Here is a 19,542-nt window from a genome sequence, read left to right as displayed (position 1 = left end):
AATTATTTCACAAAAAATAATGCAGTATTTCACAACACTTACATGCACTGTCAAAAATATAAAATAAACCAAAAAAAGTGCAACGCAAGTGCAAATAGGGCTAAAAACCCAAATAGATTAGAAAGACAGACTCACTTTAAACTACAGACACATGCTTTTCAAACAATTTTAAACTGGCGATGCTCATCAGGATCTAGACTGCACTGTATGAAATATGAAAGATTAAGTCACACTTATTTTGAGCAAAAAAAAAAGTCAGACTAATCTGATCTTAAACCTGTTTTTAAATGCTTGAATGAGAGCTAACCACTGATGTGAGGACACTAGTTTGGGACATAGCTGTCATGACAACGCTGGCAGCAAACGGCTACTGCCTGCAAACTGCATCATGGGAAACTTTTTCCTACCCTCAACTTTGTTTTTCACGCTTGTATCCGTGACCCATTTAAAATGGCTCTGTGACCCATTTAAAATGGCTCTGTGACCCACGTATGGGTTGTGACCCACCAATTGAGAACCACTGCACTCAGTCATGTGTTCAAGGTCAGCGATGGTGTGTCCAAACATGCTTGTTTTGTTGATATCCTATTTGTGTAAAAGATTTGGGAGAGCTGGAATATAAATTGAAGCATATGGTGATTAATCATTATCTTCTCAGCCAGTCACATTATTGGTCTCATCACTCTGAAGCAGATGTGCCTATCAGAGTGGGGTATGACTCACCATTTTCATCATAAAATGAGTTCAATTAAGCTTCTCCATGCAGGAAAATAGTTTGGTTTGCTGTGAGCTGCAGACCAGCAAGACACAAATATAGTGGCAGCATGAAAGTGTTGCCAAAGGACAAAGTCTCTTTATTTAATTCACAACATTTATACTGAACGTCTTGTGGTCTCTTTTATGTAAAGGTACGGCTGCTCCCTCAGATTTAAACAATGTCACAGAGTTACACTCATAATAATTTGTTGTATCCAATTAATATACTACTACTACTACTACTAATATGTATAGAAGTTAATGTGGTTGTTGTGCGGCAGCTTGGTATTGTTTGTCCATGGTGTCATCAAAGTAATCACAGTGGTTCATCATTCATATTGGCACGGTACTTAACGGTCTTAACACTTTTCAAACAGAAACACATGTTCTGTTTGTAGCACATGTTCATCCTGCTGCCTTCAGATGGCTGTAAGGGATTTGATCAACTGAACAAGAAAGCCTTCATACAGTCTATGAGCAGTGGTGAATGACAGATAACACAAACTATTATATAGTCTGTTTTGCTGTAATCACACGGTTGCTTTTGTGATGATGATTTAAATCATTTTAAATAATCTAAAGCATTTTATTTTGAAGGAATCACCACATTGTAAAAAATTAAAACCTGTTCACACCCAAATACTAGCCTCTTGCTCTCCTGCCGGATTTTTATACAACACCTGTCAGATTAAACCAAGCGGCAACTTACAATGACAGCACCCATCGCTTTGTGAACTGTCGTAATAAAGTCTTGAGTTTGACTTTATGGCTGCCACCATCTTGCTAGTCCGGAATGGTTTGGAGCCAGAGGTGGCCATATTTGGACAAATTAGGGACCAGCAAGTGGCGGATCTTACTCTATCTGATTGGAAACCCAACGATACTACTATGTCGCTTACCAATCGTGGAAACCTGACTGCACCACAGGCCTGTCAGTTAAACAGACTCACCCCCAAAGAGACATCTTTTTGAGGCCTAATATCTATGATGGGATTATAGACTTTCAAAAAACTAAAAAATAGGGAGTTACTTTAGCTAACAACACCCTAAGAACTTGTGGAAAAAATTTATTGACTTTGTATTTCATGAGAGAAGTTGAATGGGAGTCTATGGAGCCAGTCCCTAGTGGCCCTAGGTGGTATTGCAGTTTAGGGCACTTCCGCATTGGCCTAATTCTTCTGACCCGAAAGCTCTGTCCAATTGTATATACAGTATATGAGTTAAACCAGCTTTTGCACTACTTGTGCTGCCAGGATACGAAAATATGAGAGGGTCACTGTATAATTCACGGTTAAGAATATACCAACATGTTACCTGATGTGCTTCATGTAGCACATTTTGCACCAAAATGAAAATCCGCTCGCTGAAAATACCAGAAATGTGAAACTGCACTCTCATCTGTGTTCATTGCGCAACATATAAATTACATGCATGTTCACAGCATTGTGGCATCACTTTATGTAAAAATACACACTCTTTAAGTCACAATATGAATTATTCATAATGTGCCCATCATCAGCTAGGGTTTCTGCCTTTGCTCATGTCTGTGTGCATATAAAATATAGCTGGATACTTAAAAACGAGTGGGATGCAGTTGATTCAATATTCTTATATCACAAAGGCCTGAAAATGAGAGCAAAAATTCATTGAAGAGAAGAGGTGGAAAAAACCCAAAGTGGATTGAATGTGTTTGTGATGATAAGACAGGATGGATTATTTTCCTGCCGCTCTGACAGACCAGATAATGCAATTTATTTAGGACGACCGGAGACGCTACAAGTGCCGCTCTTGTAACAATGGACCCTCAATTTGTTCGTCAGTCTCGCCGTGCAGGCCAGCGGAATTGGGTTGTATTGAATTGTTGGCATGTTACCCCTCCCCTGTGCTCTCCAGGCTGATTCAATGTGACGCTTGGTCCACAAGGTGCTCACCGAGAGCCCGTCTGCTGCTTTTTTTGCTGTCTCAGGCTTCTGGCACTGTAGCTAATCGCTAGTGTCATGCTTCTCCATAATGTTTGTGTGCGCGCTTGCCTGTGTGTGTGTGTTTGCTTGCGCAGAGAGAAGGAAAACATCTTCTGCAGTTGAAAAGAGGTGAAGTTGAAAATGGAAAGTTTCAGTTTACTATGACAAGGACTCTGCATGGAAATGGAATAAAATAGAAACTCGGTTATTATTGTGTTTTTCATATTTGGATACATGTAATGTGGTGTTAGTGGACCTCTTTTCTTTTTACATCTTCACAACTCCATCCCGTTTATGTCACATACATCTGTAGGGTTAACTTACACCATTAAAATATGAATGAATTTGATACTAACACTATTTAAATAAATAAGAACTTGGAACAGTTTAATATATTGGGAAGGTAGTCTCGGTCATTTGAGTAATCCAGTGTTGATTGCAGCTTTCTTACTAATAATTAATGGGATTACTCTAACGGATTACATGTGGAATGGTTTAGAGCACTGTGTTTTATAGTACGACTTCAGTCCAGTGTTCATTGTTCTCTGACGCAGACACGCACAGGTGTGTATACACAGCTAGACATAGGGCACCGCATGTGGTCAGGCAGACAGAAATAGCTGCTCCCTCCCCTGCAGTGCTCATCAATCCTACTTTGTCAAAGGCCGCTCTGCTCGGGCTCGGTACAGTAATCACATCGCTACACCTGCTCCACGCACAACTTTCCCTTAAAGATACGAACACGTTCCCAAAGGGTGCCGGGTGACGACTGCAGCTCTAGAAGTGGTCAAGCTGGGTTCAAGCTCTCATTCAGAAAGTATGAAACTCGTCACTTCTACTCGTGCATTGACTTCTGATCAGTGGCTGATCAGATGATTGATAGTGAGAAGATCAATAGATTTACAACAGCGAGCGGACGTCATACTGTAGTTGTGTGTAGTTTTGGGGCCTGTACAGGCTCATGTCCTGATTAATTTTATCACCGGAGACACATGCTGTGACTTTATAGAGAGACCTTGTGCTGTGAAATCAAGACATGACATGATGGAACACAAGGCAGCACGTTGCTGTTGCTAAAAATATTGACCTCAAATTCAATTTGCAGAATTTCCCTTTCATCACTGGCTGGCACCTCGTAGCCTTTCAATTAACCAGGCTTTCGGTGCAAAACTGATACAGACGCGGCCAAGATTTTATTAGACCCATCTGATTTTATCTTTAAAGCTTATAATTGTTTCTGTGGAGTAACTGATAAGACCTGAAAAGTATACAGTCACCCAGTATTTCAAGAGAAAAGACAAAATACCAAGATTCTTTTTAAAAAGTAAAATAGAAATAATCAAATCTAGCTAAAACAGGCTTTTTTCTTCTTTTTTGTCCATGTCATGACCCTTCAGATGTATAGTGTGTACTACTGGTTTAGACTGGCAAAGGAAGGGCTGGAAGAAGGCAAGGCGCGTTAACCTTGTCGACTTTTGGGCTGAAGACTTTAATACAACACACTGCAGAGTGGCAGCTTCTGGACACATTAAATTGTCTGACTCCGCAGATTGACTGCTGGGGCGCTGACATCATCAACAGAGAGCAGAGCTGATCCAACAACAAGTAAACTTAACCTCTGCCTCGCTCCATCTCCTCCACCTTTTTGTCCTCCCTCTCTGCTCTCACGTAGCTGACCTCTGTAAATCAATCACTTTGAAGTAATCTAAAACTGCATTGGGGTCCGCATCTCTGTGCTACAGAGAAGTGCTATGTATATTTCAGCAGAAACCAGTTTCATATTTCCCCGGTGTGTATTCATCCTGCCGTGGTAGTAATTGTAGCCCATCTGCAGTGAGTGACTTGTCTTTCCGGGGGACACTGATACATGGATAATATTCCGACCCGGGAGTCTGCCGGCCTCTGTCCGTCTCGTAAAGGGGAAGGTGGAACTTTGAAGTCATGCAGGTCATACAGTTTACTCAGTGAACAGAAGACTTCGGCCAAACAAGCACTGAAGCTAATTATTAGCTTTGCTTAGCCCAGCTGAAGTTTAGTGACGGCTGTACTTTTCTTTACGCATCTTAAAGGGAAACAAACTGTCTCTTTCTTTCATAATGTTGGTCATTGATATGTTTAATACAGGGGTGCACTGATCTGACTTTTTCAGTCCTGACACTAATACCTGGGCTTCGGGTAACAGCCAATCTTGATAACAGAGTTGATCCCAGTGTTTAATTAATAAGCTGTATGTGTCACCATGTGGAAGAGACTGGGATCTTTCTTTTATGTGTAAGACAACACCAGGCTTGACTTCACAGTGCAAAACACCTCCAAATAGCTGACACTTTGTTGTTAGCTCCATGTGTAGCTCTCTACCTGCTTCCTTCGAGCTTTGTCTTCCAGCGCCGTCTGACATAGGACATACACATAGACGTAAACATAAAACTTTAGCAAATATGTCAACTCCACTGTCACAATGGATGATGAAGCTATTGGAGTCAGTGTCACACTATTATCCAATATCAGGATTAGATCAGTGCATCCCATTTAGTAGAACCATTGGATCCCATTCAAACATTGTTAATGAGAAGTCAAGATCCATGAGCAGCCAGATTTGAGTTTCTTTGAATCTGAATGATTGAGTCCAGCTTTGGACCTCTGTACCCTTTTCACTCTGCCATTACTCTATGTTCGCTTAAGGTTAGTCCCTGTCAACAAAGACAAAACAAAGAAGACTATGACATTTCTACCCCCAAGCTGTCCGTTTTGAACATCCACCAGTTTCTGTAACAACATCCCAATACGACTTTGCTTTATAGACTGTGTTCACAGCACACTTGTCGTAGCAGGCGAAACTGAGCTGAGGCAAATTTTGTCATTAATGGTTATGTTCTAGTAAATGTCCCAAGACAGTGAACCAGACTGCACAATACAGAAGACCCTGTTTTAATGTTATTAATTGCACCTTTGAGCTCTTTCTGCCAGAAGGTTTATTACAATTTACTGTAGTTGAGCACACAAACAGTGCAATGAATGACTCATTTCTGGGTGCTTACTTTTGGTTAGTCGATGACTGTAGTCTGGCTAAAAAGTTTGCAATGAGTGACTGATCATCTTACCTCATATTTCTTGCCGTGTTCACCTTAGTTGCAGCAGTGTGTTCTGTTTTTCCAGATTTGTGCAAGTACTTTAGTAACTGCAATACTAAAACAACCTACACCTGTGGAGGACACAAGTAGCCCATGGAAAAAAAAAAAAAAAAAAAAAAGTTGTAATGAACCCAAATTTTGCTTCAAATATAATTTTGTTTACATCATGTCTAAATTTAGGCTTTCCCCAGATGTGGGTGTTGGACTCTACTTGGGTGACATGCAGCTCTGGCAGAGCCACTTTCGCTGATACATAATGTATTTCTGTTCACTGTAGCCGTCATGCAAGTGACAATATGAATATTTCACAAGACAGATTCATCATGACGACGATCGCTGTCATTAAGCCCACATTTCTGCAGTTTAGCGCTCCCATTCATATGGCTCTTACTGTTCTGTGGGCTTCAGTACCTTTTAGGGATATACTGTAGCATAAAATTTTAACGGAGCAGCTCTCGCTGGGCCCAGGTGATGGCTTATCACGCTCATAGAGGGGGAACACTTGAACAGGCTGAGGCATGATCTCTGTCTCAGCAAAGCTATTACAAGGTTGAGTGACTCTAAGCACAGCCCCACGGCGGGTGATAAGCAGGTGTATATACAGTAAATGTAAGTGCGTGTGTGTGCAGTTCTGCTGTGTGTGGTGGTGGTGGTGGGGGGGGTCGCACGTCTATTCATGCAGAGTTCAGTGTTTCTGTCAGCACAACCTTTTCTGCAGGCTTTCATCCAGTTGTATTTGCTAACCACTCAGCTTCAGACTTCATAGGAGGCAACACATTTCCCCGAGCACAATCCCCTTTTATGGTCGATTCTAAATTCTGGGTGGATGTTGAAGTTGTATGAGGAGTAGCTTAACCAAATGTGCCACAACGCTAAAATAATCTCTCTCTTGAGAGGCTTAGAAAAAACTTAAGATGACCCTTCAGAGCAGTAAAATGTCACAGAAGAATATACTTCATAAAACTCTGAGCAGAACGGGAGAGATGCTGCAATATCTGCTCACTGTCAGAGACGGAGACTTAACATTATCTATTTAGTGAATTTTTGTCACACCACAGACCTCAGACCTGCGAGCTCAAACCCTGCACTGCTTAAAATGTCTCTCTTTTGTTATATCTGCCGATCTGTCTATCTCACATAGCACGACAGGGACAGCTCCTCTGTCGCCCCTTGCCTTTTTTTTGGGACTCTTGCTCTTTCTCTTCTTGTCTTCCACACAGAAAGAGAAAGGCATACAGCAGGGAGGGAAAAAGCGACCTATTTTAAGACCAGTGTGTAATTAATCATAAGCTAGCAGCCAGCATTAAGAGAGCAAGAAATGTACAATAGCTCCCTCTGTGACTTTCTGTCCCTCCCTAGCTGACATTTTTCTCTCCTTCATACTTGTGCTTCTAAATTTTAATTTCTCTCATGGACCAGGGCCTCTCTCTCCAATGCTTTTTTTTTTTTTTTTTTAATCTGTTTTTCACTTGCATATTAATTTTTTGTTAGTGTACATGTACACTCTTTGGCACAATCATTCCTAATTAACAACAAAATGCCATCTAAAGAAATAACTGCCCTGATGTGAATGTTTAAACACTGAAACCAGTCACATGTGATGTTATGGGCTGATTCCATGTGTTTATCTATTCACGTTGAACATTTCTCTGGACTCAGATTTAGCATTAGTCAAATAATCCATACCTTTTGATTTCACCACAAAGTCTGCAGACTCGTGTTTGAGGACAGATGGCGAAGAACATGGTCTGTCTCATTTGTGTGTGATAAGTCGTTACTAATTGTCTGCAGATTGGATCAATGTCCTCCTCTGCTACAGCTCAGTTCTCTGTCTGTATTACCATACACAACACTGCCACCATTTATCACTGCTGGTGGATGGGAACTGAGGAAAACTCCTAATTATTAAGGCAATATAGCAGAATGTACTTTTAAGGGTTTGTGGCATAACTACATCCATCCCCACATACATGAATAAAGACTGCTGGCATACACTAGCTGCAGTTGGTGATACCATGCACTTAATTCCTGAATAGCATATGGATTACTATTTAAGATGTGTCACTCAAATTTTTCACGACGGCGAAGAAAAGCCGTGTGCGGCATTAATACAGATAGCAACACAAGCCCTGGGCGGTAGAATTGATTGGTCCTGAGGAGTTCCCCTTTTGGCTCCTGCAGCCTTCCTTGCTGAGGCTACTTGGTGACCCGGTGTCCCAGCTGTCAGTTACAATGTGTGCATCGCTGTCTTTTCCTCTGCAGCAGAGGTGGGTTGTGATTCAGCCTGGAGAGATATTTGTGTATCTGAGACTTAATACCAAAACTGAATGCAGAGATACCCACATGTCAGATTTATCTTTGGCAGTACTTGTGAGTAAGCGTGACTCAGGCGGATTATTGCATCGAGGAGGGGGGTGCGGAGCACACGGGTGTATTTTGAGATAATTTAAACTTAATTGTGAATATTTAAAATATGGTTATAGGAGTATTTTGAAGTTAAGCAACATAATTTGATATTTTTACATACTCCGCAAAGCTTGATCAGCAAACTTGCCTCAGCATATCTGTTTTGCTTTTGATTTGACCTGCCTGATATTTGGTTTTTATTTTTGGGGTAATTTGTCAACATTGGATCCATCCAAATGAAACTAATACATTACTTCTTTCTAGGGGAGAGTGCATCCTCTGTTTCATAGGGTACATCATTCATTGACACATATAGCTTTTAACACTGACCAGCAGCATCGCTGCGAACTTGTAAGGTTCAAGTATTAAGTACCAAGTCGCTATGAGTCAAATGATATTTGTTCAGTTTGCAGCGTCTTGCTCCACCTGTGTGTCAAGTCCACAGCCCTGTTGTTTATAGTAATTTAGCAGTGTTGATCATTTTGTCCAACACTTTGGTGCTGACTGGAATACTATAATACCGCCCTTACTTGTCAAGATGAATGGATTCATTGTCAAGTTGTGAAAATGTGTCGACAGGTCAGCAATTAGTGGAGCCCAATTTAACAATACAGTCAGTGATCAGAAGAAACAGTGGAGGTGACATCACATTTGTTATTTTCTGGAATAATCTGGAAACAGATTAACATCATGACCGCCATGATGATCACTTAAACAAACAGCAACCGATTACAGTACAAACTAAACATATACGCTACTTTGATTAGGTGTCACTTCTGTCTTTCAAGTCGAGTTAATTACTTTAAAATGTAAGAGTGATTTAATAAACTGAGGAGTGTATGGGAATAATGTGGTGTGACTCTTTGAGGCAATATAACTACTTAATGGCTCCTGAAGTCTGACTGGTTTGCACCTGAAACGAAAAGTTGGAGCATCACTACTCCCTGAAACTGATCATTTATCATTTATTTACCATAAATAACACATTTCTCAGTGTATTTATGCTTTAATTTGATTAGTTTTTTACGAACTGTTTACTTTTACCCGTGATGAATGGATAATGACTCAAACAACATCCTTCATGTGTTTTTCCTTTTGTACATCATACACTAATCATCACCTGCAGATTTCACCGTCTCCATCAGCACATCATTTACCTTTAACCACTGTATGTGTTCAAATCATGTAGTGTTACTATTTTCCTCTCCCACCGCTGAATAAAGAAATGAGCTTGTCTCTAATGGTTTTTCTCATTCAGAGGATCACTTTTATGTATTTTCAAAGGCAGCTCCTCCATCATCTCTGCTGCCCAGTGTGTCAACAGCAGCCTCTATCACCCTGTTTCACAGGAAATTGAACACGTACCCACATTATAACTCACTAGCATGCAATAAGTCAGGGTCACACAAACATCCAGAAATACACATACATATGCTTCCACACTTCTACATGTGCATAAACACACTCTCACAGACACTCGTGAGAGTATTCCCAGACTTTCAGCAGAGCTGCAGTCTGCGTTCTGCACAGCCTCTCTGTGCCCATACATCATTAAGTGAGTCTGACTGTTATTATGGAGAAGATGCAGTGTATTAGATGGCCTGACAGATTGTGTCAGGGCCTGCAATCCTATCAGGATTGGATAATAAAAAAGATACTTAATCTAGCCAGTTCCTCACTCCCTCTCTGCACACAGAATAAAAAATCCTGACGATCGCTATGTGCTCTAACCATCCTTGTCATGTTCTCCTCCTCCCATTGTCCATCCTAAAATATAAGAGCAATAATTACGATTTAATCTGCCCTATCTCCACCATTCATCCACCAAAACATTTCCCATGAAGAGGCATGGACTTATAGCCCAGAAACAAAAAAATGTGTTTATTACCTTCTCTGCAACACAGTAATGTGCCACAGATATAGGGTGCAGCGCCAGTATTCATGACTGGGCGATGATCAGGTAATTTATGAGGACCTTGGCTCATCAGTTGGACCTGAGATGTGAGGCAAGAGAACGGCAGGAGGGGGTCAACTCAGCACATTGTCCTTCCCCTGCCGTGCCCCTATTTACTATCAGTCATGATGAATAGGGGCACGACAGACACAACAACAGCCAATCTGTCACCTTGTAGAAAGTCGTAGAGACAGGGACAGGTCTACGTACCGTCTGCCCACTCTACTCTTCCTCTGTCTCTGTCAGAGAGCAGCCAGAGGATAATGACTGGGGCATAATGCTGGCTCATTGCCTGTCGTAGTTTGTCAACTTTCAAGTTACTTTTACAATGCTCTTTCTCTGCAGAAAATAAATTATGAATCCACTTAACCTTCCTCCCCTCCCTCTAACATTGTCTCTCTTTACAGTGGAGAATAACCCATGCCAGACCAACCCTTGCCTCCACGGTGGGAGCTGCCTACAGGAAGGTGACGGCTATAGCTGCTACTGTCCTCAGGGCTTCTCTGGAGAGAGCTGCGAGATCGGTGAGTCACTGCCAGCTCAGGTCTGAATGGGGAGACCTGAGAGGTCAGCAGCTGCAGACAAATGCTGTGTCACTGTGGCATAAGAGGAACAGAGGCAGACATATGTCAGGATAACATTTAGCAGATGTGTTAAACTGAGCAGTGAATATTATCAGGAGAAAGGCAGCGCTACTCTGTTTTTTTTTTTTCCATATATGTGTTTGAAGGACTTTGGATCCAACCACAGTGCTCTGCTTTACTGTCAGGTCCAGTAGTTTTGGATCAAGCTCCCTGATTGAAAGTGAACAGGGAATATCCCTTTGCTGCAAGCCGGCCATTTGTGCCAGAGTTTGTTAAAGGTGTGCAATATGTACCAACCACTGTATATGTGCGATTATTTCTGTGTGAGTGTGTTTTCACCTTCTGCTTCGAGAGCAGTCAGCAGCTCATCTTTCCATTCAGCCGTGTGATGGGAGAATGTGGCTGTCAGAAAATGGTGGTGCAGTGATTTAGGTGTGTGTGTGTGTGTGTGTGTGTGTGTGTGTGTGCGTGCGTGCGTGCGTGCGTGTGTGTGTGCGTGTGCGTGCATGTGTGTGTGCGTGTGTTTGTGCGTGCATGCGTGTGCGTGTGTGTGTGCGTGCCTGCGTGTGTGTTTGTGTGTGACAGACATGGAAGGACATACGGGCCACAGAGGAGCTCTGAGCTCAGTGAGGGGTGGAGTAGCTGATTAAAGTGTGGTAGTAGCAGTGCACAATGCTATGGATGAGGGAGGACGGGAAAATAAAGGAAAAAAGAAACAGACATGAAAATATCAAAGTGACTTTCTTACTTTAAATGAGAATTGCAGAAATTTACAACATGAACCCAACAGGGTTCAACTGTGCTTACACACGTTACACTCATGATTATATCAAAGGATACACCCAACCATCTTTTAACGTGGAAACACTCACACTGTATGGACGTGATTTGAACTGCATCACTTCTACAGGAGTCGAGATTGATGTTCTTTACGTGACTGCAAGAGGATGCTTTCAAATGTAACTGTTGGATGTACAGAGCTGTTTGCACAACAGACCTATGGGGCCATTTTTTGGAGGAGGATAGCCTCATGGGTCCCGGTCCAATAACTGTGTTGAACCATAGAAAGATATTACATTACATACAGGAGCTACACTGTGTTATAATGTGGACATTCAAAACTCTAGTCCTACATCATTGGTTTCCAAAAGGTTGGCCTTAGTTTTGGCAGCTGCCTTCTTTTACACCGTTTGTTTTGACCTCAGCTTGCTGTACTTTAGACTTTGGAGTACATACAGTAAGAGGTTTGTTCTCTTATTATTAAATATGTGGTTTCTCTGGCCTTAGTTAGTTTTTTCTTGACCTCTGTGGTCTGTATTCATGCATACAAAGACATTAGGCCGAGCTGGGGTTTTAAGGGTCATTACTTATGGTAAAAGGTCATAGATCAGAGGTCAAGGGTCAAGACAGGCATGTTGACCTGGGTCAGATTATCAATAACCTTTCATGCTTAGACCCAAACATACATATTATGCAAATTTTAAATGGGCCTAAATTGGAGATCAATCAACAATCTGCCACTGGATCAATAATTTGTGACAAATGCATGTTAACTGCATGTATTACACACACATGTGGTCTGTAATGATTTGCTGCAGTCGATTTGGTTTGGGTTTGTCCTTACGGCAGATAAAACTAAATGGTTTTCATAAGCAGTTAGAATAAATGATGATACATTTAGCCTGAAAATGGGGAGAAAAGCACATTCATAAAATATGTGTTATTTACTGATTACTTCTGCGCCCGTTTGTCTCTCCTCCAGCTCTTTTCTCTCAGGAGCGTTCAGTTGTTTTTCACAGCGTGAAGTGTTGTCATGTTGATTATGTTGCTAAACAGCTGCATATCTGACGTTTTCAATATAAATTACAGCCCAAGGCAAAAAGGTTAATTGCCCATAACAGCAAATGCTTGACCACAGTTTTACTCAGCATAATACAGTGCTGTTTTGGAGGGAAATTGACAAGTGTCCCTAAATAACTGTCTTCCAATTCACATGTGCAGCTCCTGTTTCCTTCATTGTTTGTGGTTCAGCGCTTATCAAAGATACACTCTCTTTTTTACCTCTGATTACACATTATTTTAGATACAGCCACCACAGTCCTATTAAAACCCAGAGAGGCACATAAACCAATATCCCCTGTGCTGTTTCTGCTCCATGTGAAATGATTATTTAGGCAAATTGTTGCGATGTCATCTGAAACACACCTTGGGCACTATCTCCAGGAGTACTGGGAGTTCTTTTGCGAAAAAGCATTTCAAGGAACTGCAGTATGTATAGCTTGTGTTTTCACTGTGGGTCTGTAGTTAATATTTATGGGGGTATGGTAGGAGAGAAAGAGCAAAGCTGTGGACATCTCAGTGATAACACTCCAGCCCTTCTAAATCTGCTATGAAAAAGGTCGGTCTCCTCAACAGTATTCCTTACTTTATTTAAACTCAAGGCTGCCAGAAAAGACACCTGGCCGGAATGTGTCACACCCTCGCTAAAAATCTATAAGCCATAGTTTGTAGTATCCCATTGATCATCAGGATTTAGTAGAAGTCTGGGTCCTGCAGCAGAATAAGTGATTAATGAGGCCCACCACCACCTGTCAGGTTGATGGCCATGTGTTGAGATACAGTGATGAATTATATTTTCCTATTTATTTTCCTCCCACAGCTGTGGTGAACATTTGTTTATTGATATGACACACTAAAATTGAAAAAAGGCACCCCTGGGGAATTTTACAACAAAGATTATATCCAGATAAAATATCTGAATCTTAATGTTTCTAATCCTTCTTCTAATAAAAGCAATTTAGTGGTGACAGGAAATCAAAATGGAAATGATCACTTTCAATTAAAAAAAAACACACCGGCTTACCATCTTTTAGGCCTCCATACATTCATGGTTCTCCACCATGGAGGCCTATTAATGCCTAATCATCTGATTATTAGACTCTCTGTTCTGTGCAGTATGCACATGCCGTTTGAGTATGTACAGACTGTGCTTGATTGATACTTGTCTCACTTGTTCCATTCGTGTTGTTGAACTTGTTAGGATGGTACAATGTACAACTTCGATGTTCATATTAGTACAACCCCGTTTCCAAAAGTGTTGGGACGCTTTGTAAATAACAATATAAATAAAAACAGAATGTGATGATTTAAAAATCACTTAAACCCATGTTTAATTGAAAATAGAAGAAACACCACATATGAAATGTAGAAACTGAGATGGATACTTTTCTATTTAATTGCCGCTCGTCCAAGCAGCAGGCCAACTCAGTGGACCATGTAGTGTTGTGTCAATAACTATAACGCTGGTGAGTGCTGTGTGTGTACATCAACATTAATGAGTGGACGCACGGAATAAATTTGTGTGTTTTTCTGAATGTATGCATCAGTCTGTGCATGGATTGTGTGTGTGTGTGTGTGTGTGTGTGTGTGTGTGTGTGTGTGTGTGTGTGTGTGTGTGTGTGTGTGTGTGTAGGTGCAAGAGAGACTCACTGAATATTTGTGGACTCGTTCTTGTGATTACACAGCACATGCATGTTTGTGCATAGTTGCAAGTATAAACTTAAGCTAAATGTGATTTAGTAGGATATATGTTTGAGTTCCATGTTGCCTGCTCTGAGGAGCAAATCAAGCTCTTGGCTATGGTCCAAGAACCGACCCCCCTTACAACTAAGTTAACATCAAAATAGATTTACTATGGTTACATTACAAGTTGGTCATTTACAACTCATCCATAATAGCATATATTTAATCAAAATCTCATTTTAAGACCTCACCTGAGGCACCTAAAGTCCTGCTGTTTTCCCTCAACATGCCCTGCGGCATCTTCACTTGACTTCTGAAGTTCTCCACGCCCAGTGAACCAGCCTGTAATACCACTAATTTGTCATTTGTAGTATTGTTTACCTGTAAGCTTTTATCTTATTTAAAGTATCCAATCCACACAATTACATGAGCCATTTATGAATATTACACAGACATAGACGAGTACGTGAGAGATGAATTGTATGTAAAATGTCTGTCTTTGTCACAGTTCATGGTTCAGAGCATATTATTTTGTGATTTCTAACGGGCACCAACTTTTTAGGTTCCAAATATTTTTTCAGGGGTGTAAACACGCGAAATGGTTCGAAGTTCACAAAATACAACCGAACCGGTTTTGTGTAGGTGGAAATGGACTGAAGCTCAATCAGTTGAAGTAATACTCACAATCTGAAACGCATCTTCAGAACTTCAGTTTTAAGGCCTTGGCATTGTGCATACTGTCTCACTGTCACACTTGAACAGAATGGAGCAGACCAGAGCATTCATGTTGTTAGAGCAACCTTTTGTCAGTAAATGTATTATGACCAGCACAGGTGTAACTAAAAATAGAGTTGAAATGTTTTCCAGAGCCAACTATGGTTGATATAATTAAGTGGGCATGAAACATAAGTTGAGAGGTGTGACTTAGAGCCAGTTTCATTGATTGTGTTATTACTTTGTGCAAGCTGCACAGCATTCTGTAAAATTGCCATTCAAGCAATGATTTCCCGTTGCTAATTGCCTTTTCATTTGACCCTCAATTGTGAACTGCTGTTAAGTCTTTTTCAGTGTGAGGTGCTATAAATATTAAATTCATGGTACAGCCGGCATAAATAGTCAGTCATATGTAGTAATTGTGCAGAATGACAGCTACTCTGGTGCTATTGGGGGATTTTACTCATGTGACACAATTATATTTTATAACACAATACCTTTTTCATCATTCTTTTTATTCAAGGTCTAATGAGTATCAATCGCATGCTAAACAAGTATTTATGAAACCAGTCACGTCAGAGCATGTAGTATACCTATCGGTGCACCAACCCAGTATCACAGCAAACGGTGTAATGCACACACCTGTCCACGAGAGGATAGTGAATCTTTGACATGCCTTTAGACATGAGAAGAACACATACGTAAACAGAGGCACATGACGGAGGTCATGTGACGAATGTCACTCAACGGAGGGAATGTAATCGAGTCCAAAGACCCTGTAAGATGGTAGTGAAGGAAGCGACAAAGTGTTTTTGTGTATTTCTTTTTCTAGCCCTAATCACGTGGGTTTCCACATGGTTTTGTTTTCCTAAAAGGCGTGTGTATTACAGATCATGGTTTGGTTAAATAATAAATGCTGTAAATAATATGTTAATTTACATAATAATGTTGCATACATCATGTAAATGGGTTATTTTTCATAAGGTACGCAACTTACTTACTGTATGTTAATTAAAAGAAATCCACATCGACTTTAGATTTTTTTTATGTACTTGAACACTAGCCGCTCAAGTGGAAGTCCAGTGTTTGTACACACACACACACACACACACACACACACACACACACACACACACACACACACACACACACAACCTGACTCTTACTTGGACTTAATCATTCTTTGTATTTAGCTACTTGACCTCTGTCACATGAGCCCTTCTTCGACCCTGGTCATACATGCTTACTTTTCATGCCTTGGTGAGGCAAAACATGACACTTACAGAGTGTAGTACACACTTTGGCATAATACCGATTTACATCCATTTATGACCAACTGTAAGTGAGGAAAAGAGGCTTGTGCACATGCACCCAGTTCCACAATGATTAAGATTTATAAAACAAAACCAGGTGCACATGCAGCTTTACCGCATGCATGCATATTTTGTCTTTCTGTCTTTTCTCTTTTCTCGTTCAGTCATGAATCTACACTGAGATTTCTGTTGTTTTGTGCATGCTTTCTTATTTGTGCACATGTGTTTTTCCTGATTTCAATTCAGTGTACCTGCTGTGGAAAATAACCACTTCCACCTTCATTGTGACAGAAAAAAACACCACAAGCTAACACTTTCAAGCAACATAGTTCTCGAGACTGACAGTTCATTCATGACCTTGGAAACAGCAGCTGACAAAACAATCTCAGATCAGCATTCACATACAGTACTCTCTTCTTCTGGGGCTTCCAGCTGCATCACACATTCCACATCAGCAATTTTAGCTTCTTTAGTTGCTGTGACTTGTAAAGGTTAACTTTTAATCCAACATGAGGAGTCAGAGGTGCTCAGAGTTGTGGTAAATTCAATGACACCTGGGTAAACCCAGTCTGCTGACGAAGACATCATACAGAAGAAAGCTGCAGGATGAGCAAGTAAATCTTCTGTTTTTATAACAGGGTGACAAATGATCATATTTTTAGTTATTTAGATTTGATTAACCACAAATAACGTGATAAGGTTTCAAATACTGATAAATGTCTTTGTTTTTCAGTATTATTGTGTCTTTTTTTTTGTCCTTTTGTATTCTAAAAATGAAACCCAATTGTTTTTTACAGCAGCAGTTATTTCTGTTCAGTTCAAATGTAGTTTGTTGTGGAGGAAACACATTAACCTGTCTCCGTTGACCCCTGAACACAGGTCAACAAATCACAGCGATTCTAAATGGAGCAGGAGTTAGGGAAATTACTTCTGGTCGACTGCTGTTTGCTCTTCAGAAAGACCTCAATCAGCCCATCAGTCACTCGGTGTCAGTCAGTCAGTAAGGAGAGAGGAGGAGAGCTGGCTGGTAAAATATTTCAGGCTGTGTGCCATTTGCATGCATCTCGAATAACAACAATATTATTAACACATACATGCACCTTTGTCTTCAAAGCTCTTCACAACACAATCTAAACTAATAGCTGGCAGATGAAGCATACAGTTCGGATTTCACATTCAGCGTGTGTTATGGGGTCAAAACGGTAAATTATCCTGTTAAAAGGAGGAAATTACTGTGGTCACACTATTCTCTCATCCCGTCTTTTGACCCGTGTCTTGCTTCCTCTCCATCCAGCTTTCTCACAGCCCTGAGTGGATTCCCCTCCTCCATTTTCTCCATCATTTGCAAGATGAATTGGAGGAGATAACGTTACCTGAACTGCTTCAAAGAGCTCAACGATTTGGTCAAAGTGACACAGTCATAGGTGTTTTTTCTCTCCTCTGTTTTCTGCTTCACAAGAAGCACACCTTTTCTTTTCTTTTTCTTTTTTCAAATTTTACACGTCCTCACATGCACTGGCCTCACTTCCAATCATGGTGATTAGATCTGAGTTAACTCGCTCGCTTCCTTTCACTCTCCCTTGCCTGCTCTGTACTTTTTTTTTTCTTTTCTTTTCCCTGCATTTATTTCTCTGACTGCATCTTCATATCTTCAGCCCTGTTGCCACTCTTTCACCCCCCTAATCTCTTTGTTTTCGCTCCAGCTTTCCTTTTTAAATTTTATCCTCCTTTTCAAATTTCTCAAAAAAGTTCTATGTCCTCCTTCTTCTCATTATTTTCCTCATTTTTCTCTCCTCTTTCTTACTTGGTCCATCATCTCTCTGCCTTCCTCTCGTCGTCTCTTGATCCCTTCAGCACACCGGTCTTTGACAAGACCGGCAGTACAGTATAAGGCTGTATTTAAATTGCTCCGCAGAGCAGAGATTGAGGTGAAAACAAGCCTGAGAACCACCCCAGTTTCTCTCCAAAATAATACATTTCATTGTCAGGTCACACTTCCTCACTCTCCAGCAACCTCCCCACACCCCCATTCTTCTCTCTCACTCTCTGGCTTCATGATTCCATCTCTTTCTCTTTCTTGCTCAGTATTTTCCTGTCAAAGGCCAATACAAATATTCATACAGAAATGTCTCTGTACTCATGCATAAAATGAGACTTATTCAAGCTCACACGCTCACTCACCTGCATACTCAAATTGGCATATATGCTCACAAGGGCGTGCGCAAACAAATGTATTCCCATTTTTACTTCCTTTTTTCCCCTCACACAGATCTGACCTCACACACACACACACACACACACACACACACACACACACACACACACACACTTGTTTGGGTCTGTCTTTTAGAAAAAACAACATGTACCCAAGACTATATGAAGAGCTAATGCATAACTCGTGTTTAAAGAGGCCATGAGAAACACCCCCGCTGGGTTTTAGTATTAACTAATTCATCCTCTGGGACCAGCTCCTCCCACAGCAGCCATATGATTGAACCTGAAAGATTCATGAGGTCAAGCCTATTAATATCAGTGGTCCATACACAGCTCACCAAAGTACCGACAGATCTGAGCGATGAGATCAGAGACGAGGGGGAGAAAGTGGGCAGGCCAGGTTGTGGACGAGCATAGCGGATGTTTTATTGAAGATAGACAGAGGTGGTGGAGATATTTGTCAGCCGATCATTAAGAATCAGATACTGTGGGGTAAACTGAGGAAGAAACTGAAATTGGCATGCTTGGAGTTACAGTTATTGTATGCGGTAAAGCAAAGAGTTGCAACCAAAAGTATAAGATAGATTCTAGAAAGAGAGAAATCTGCAGATTGCTAGATTCTCAGTGAGTTGTAAAGGTTCGAAGAGGAAGACAGATGGAAAGAGCCAGTGCTGCCATGCTGCTCCCCTCAGGACATCCCATTCATTCCTTCATTAATGATGAAATGGTTTTATGTGTTTGGCTCCAAATCCTCGGAGTTGCAAAGGTTAGGTTCATATGTTGTGAAGTTTTGACTGCTGTTTCTTGGCTTCCAGTTTTCCTGCAGTGTTACTTCCATCGCTGACCACAGGGTCAAGGAAGATGGTGATTCATGTAATGATGAGCACGTTGATTGCTCACATACAGTACAACAGCACAGAAAACACACCTGGGTTGAATGCTTGACATCCTGTTTTTTTACTTAAAATTGTTACCAGAATCTGTCTC

At 40.9% G+C, this 19,542-nt stretch overlaps 1 protein-coding gene across 1 annotated transcript in view; it reads left to right on the top strand.

The window, feature by feature from the left end:
- Positions 1-19,542, top strand: part of ncanb (neurocan b) — a 149,923-nt gene that overhangs the window by 75,087 nt on the left and 55,294 nt on the right. Inside the window, exon 10 of the mRNA XM_069150135.1 lies at positions 10,616-10,732. Within this exon, the coding sequence (XP_069006236.1) occupies positions 10,616-10,732 (117 nt within the window). The remainder of the gene's footprint in view (positions 1-10,615; positions 10,733-19,542) is intronic.

Source organism: Embiotoca jacksoni, unplaced genomic scaffold (assembly GCF_022577435.1).
Source record: "Embiotoca jacksoni isolate LCO1_2020_lvr unplaced genomic scaffold, fEmbJac1.0.p SCAF_16, whole genome shotgun sequence".
Classification (NCBI taxonomy): domain Eukaryota; kingdom Metazoa; phylum Chordata; class Actinopteri; family Embiotocidae; genus Embiotoca; species Embiotoca jacksoni.
Note: the sequence above shows the minus strand (reverse complement) of the source record. Positions and strands in the feature narration are given on the sequence as shown.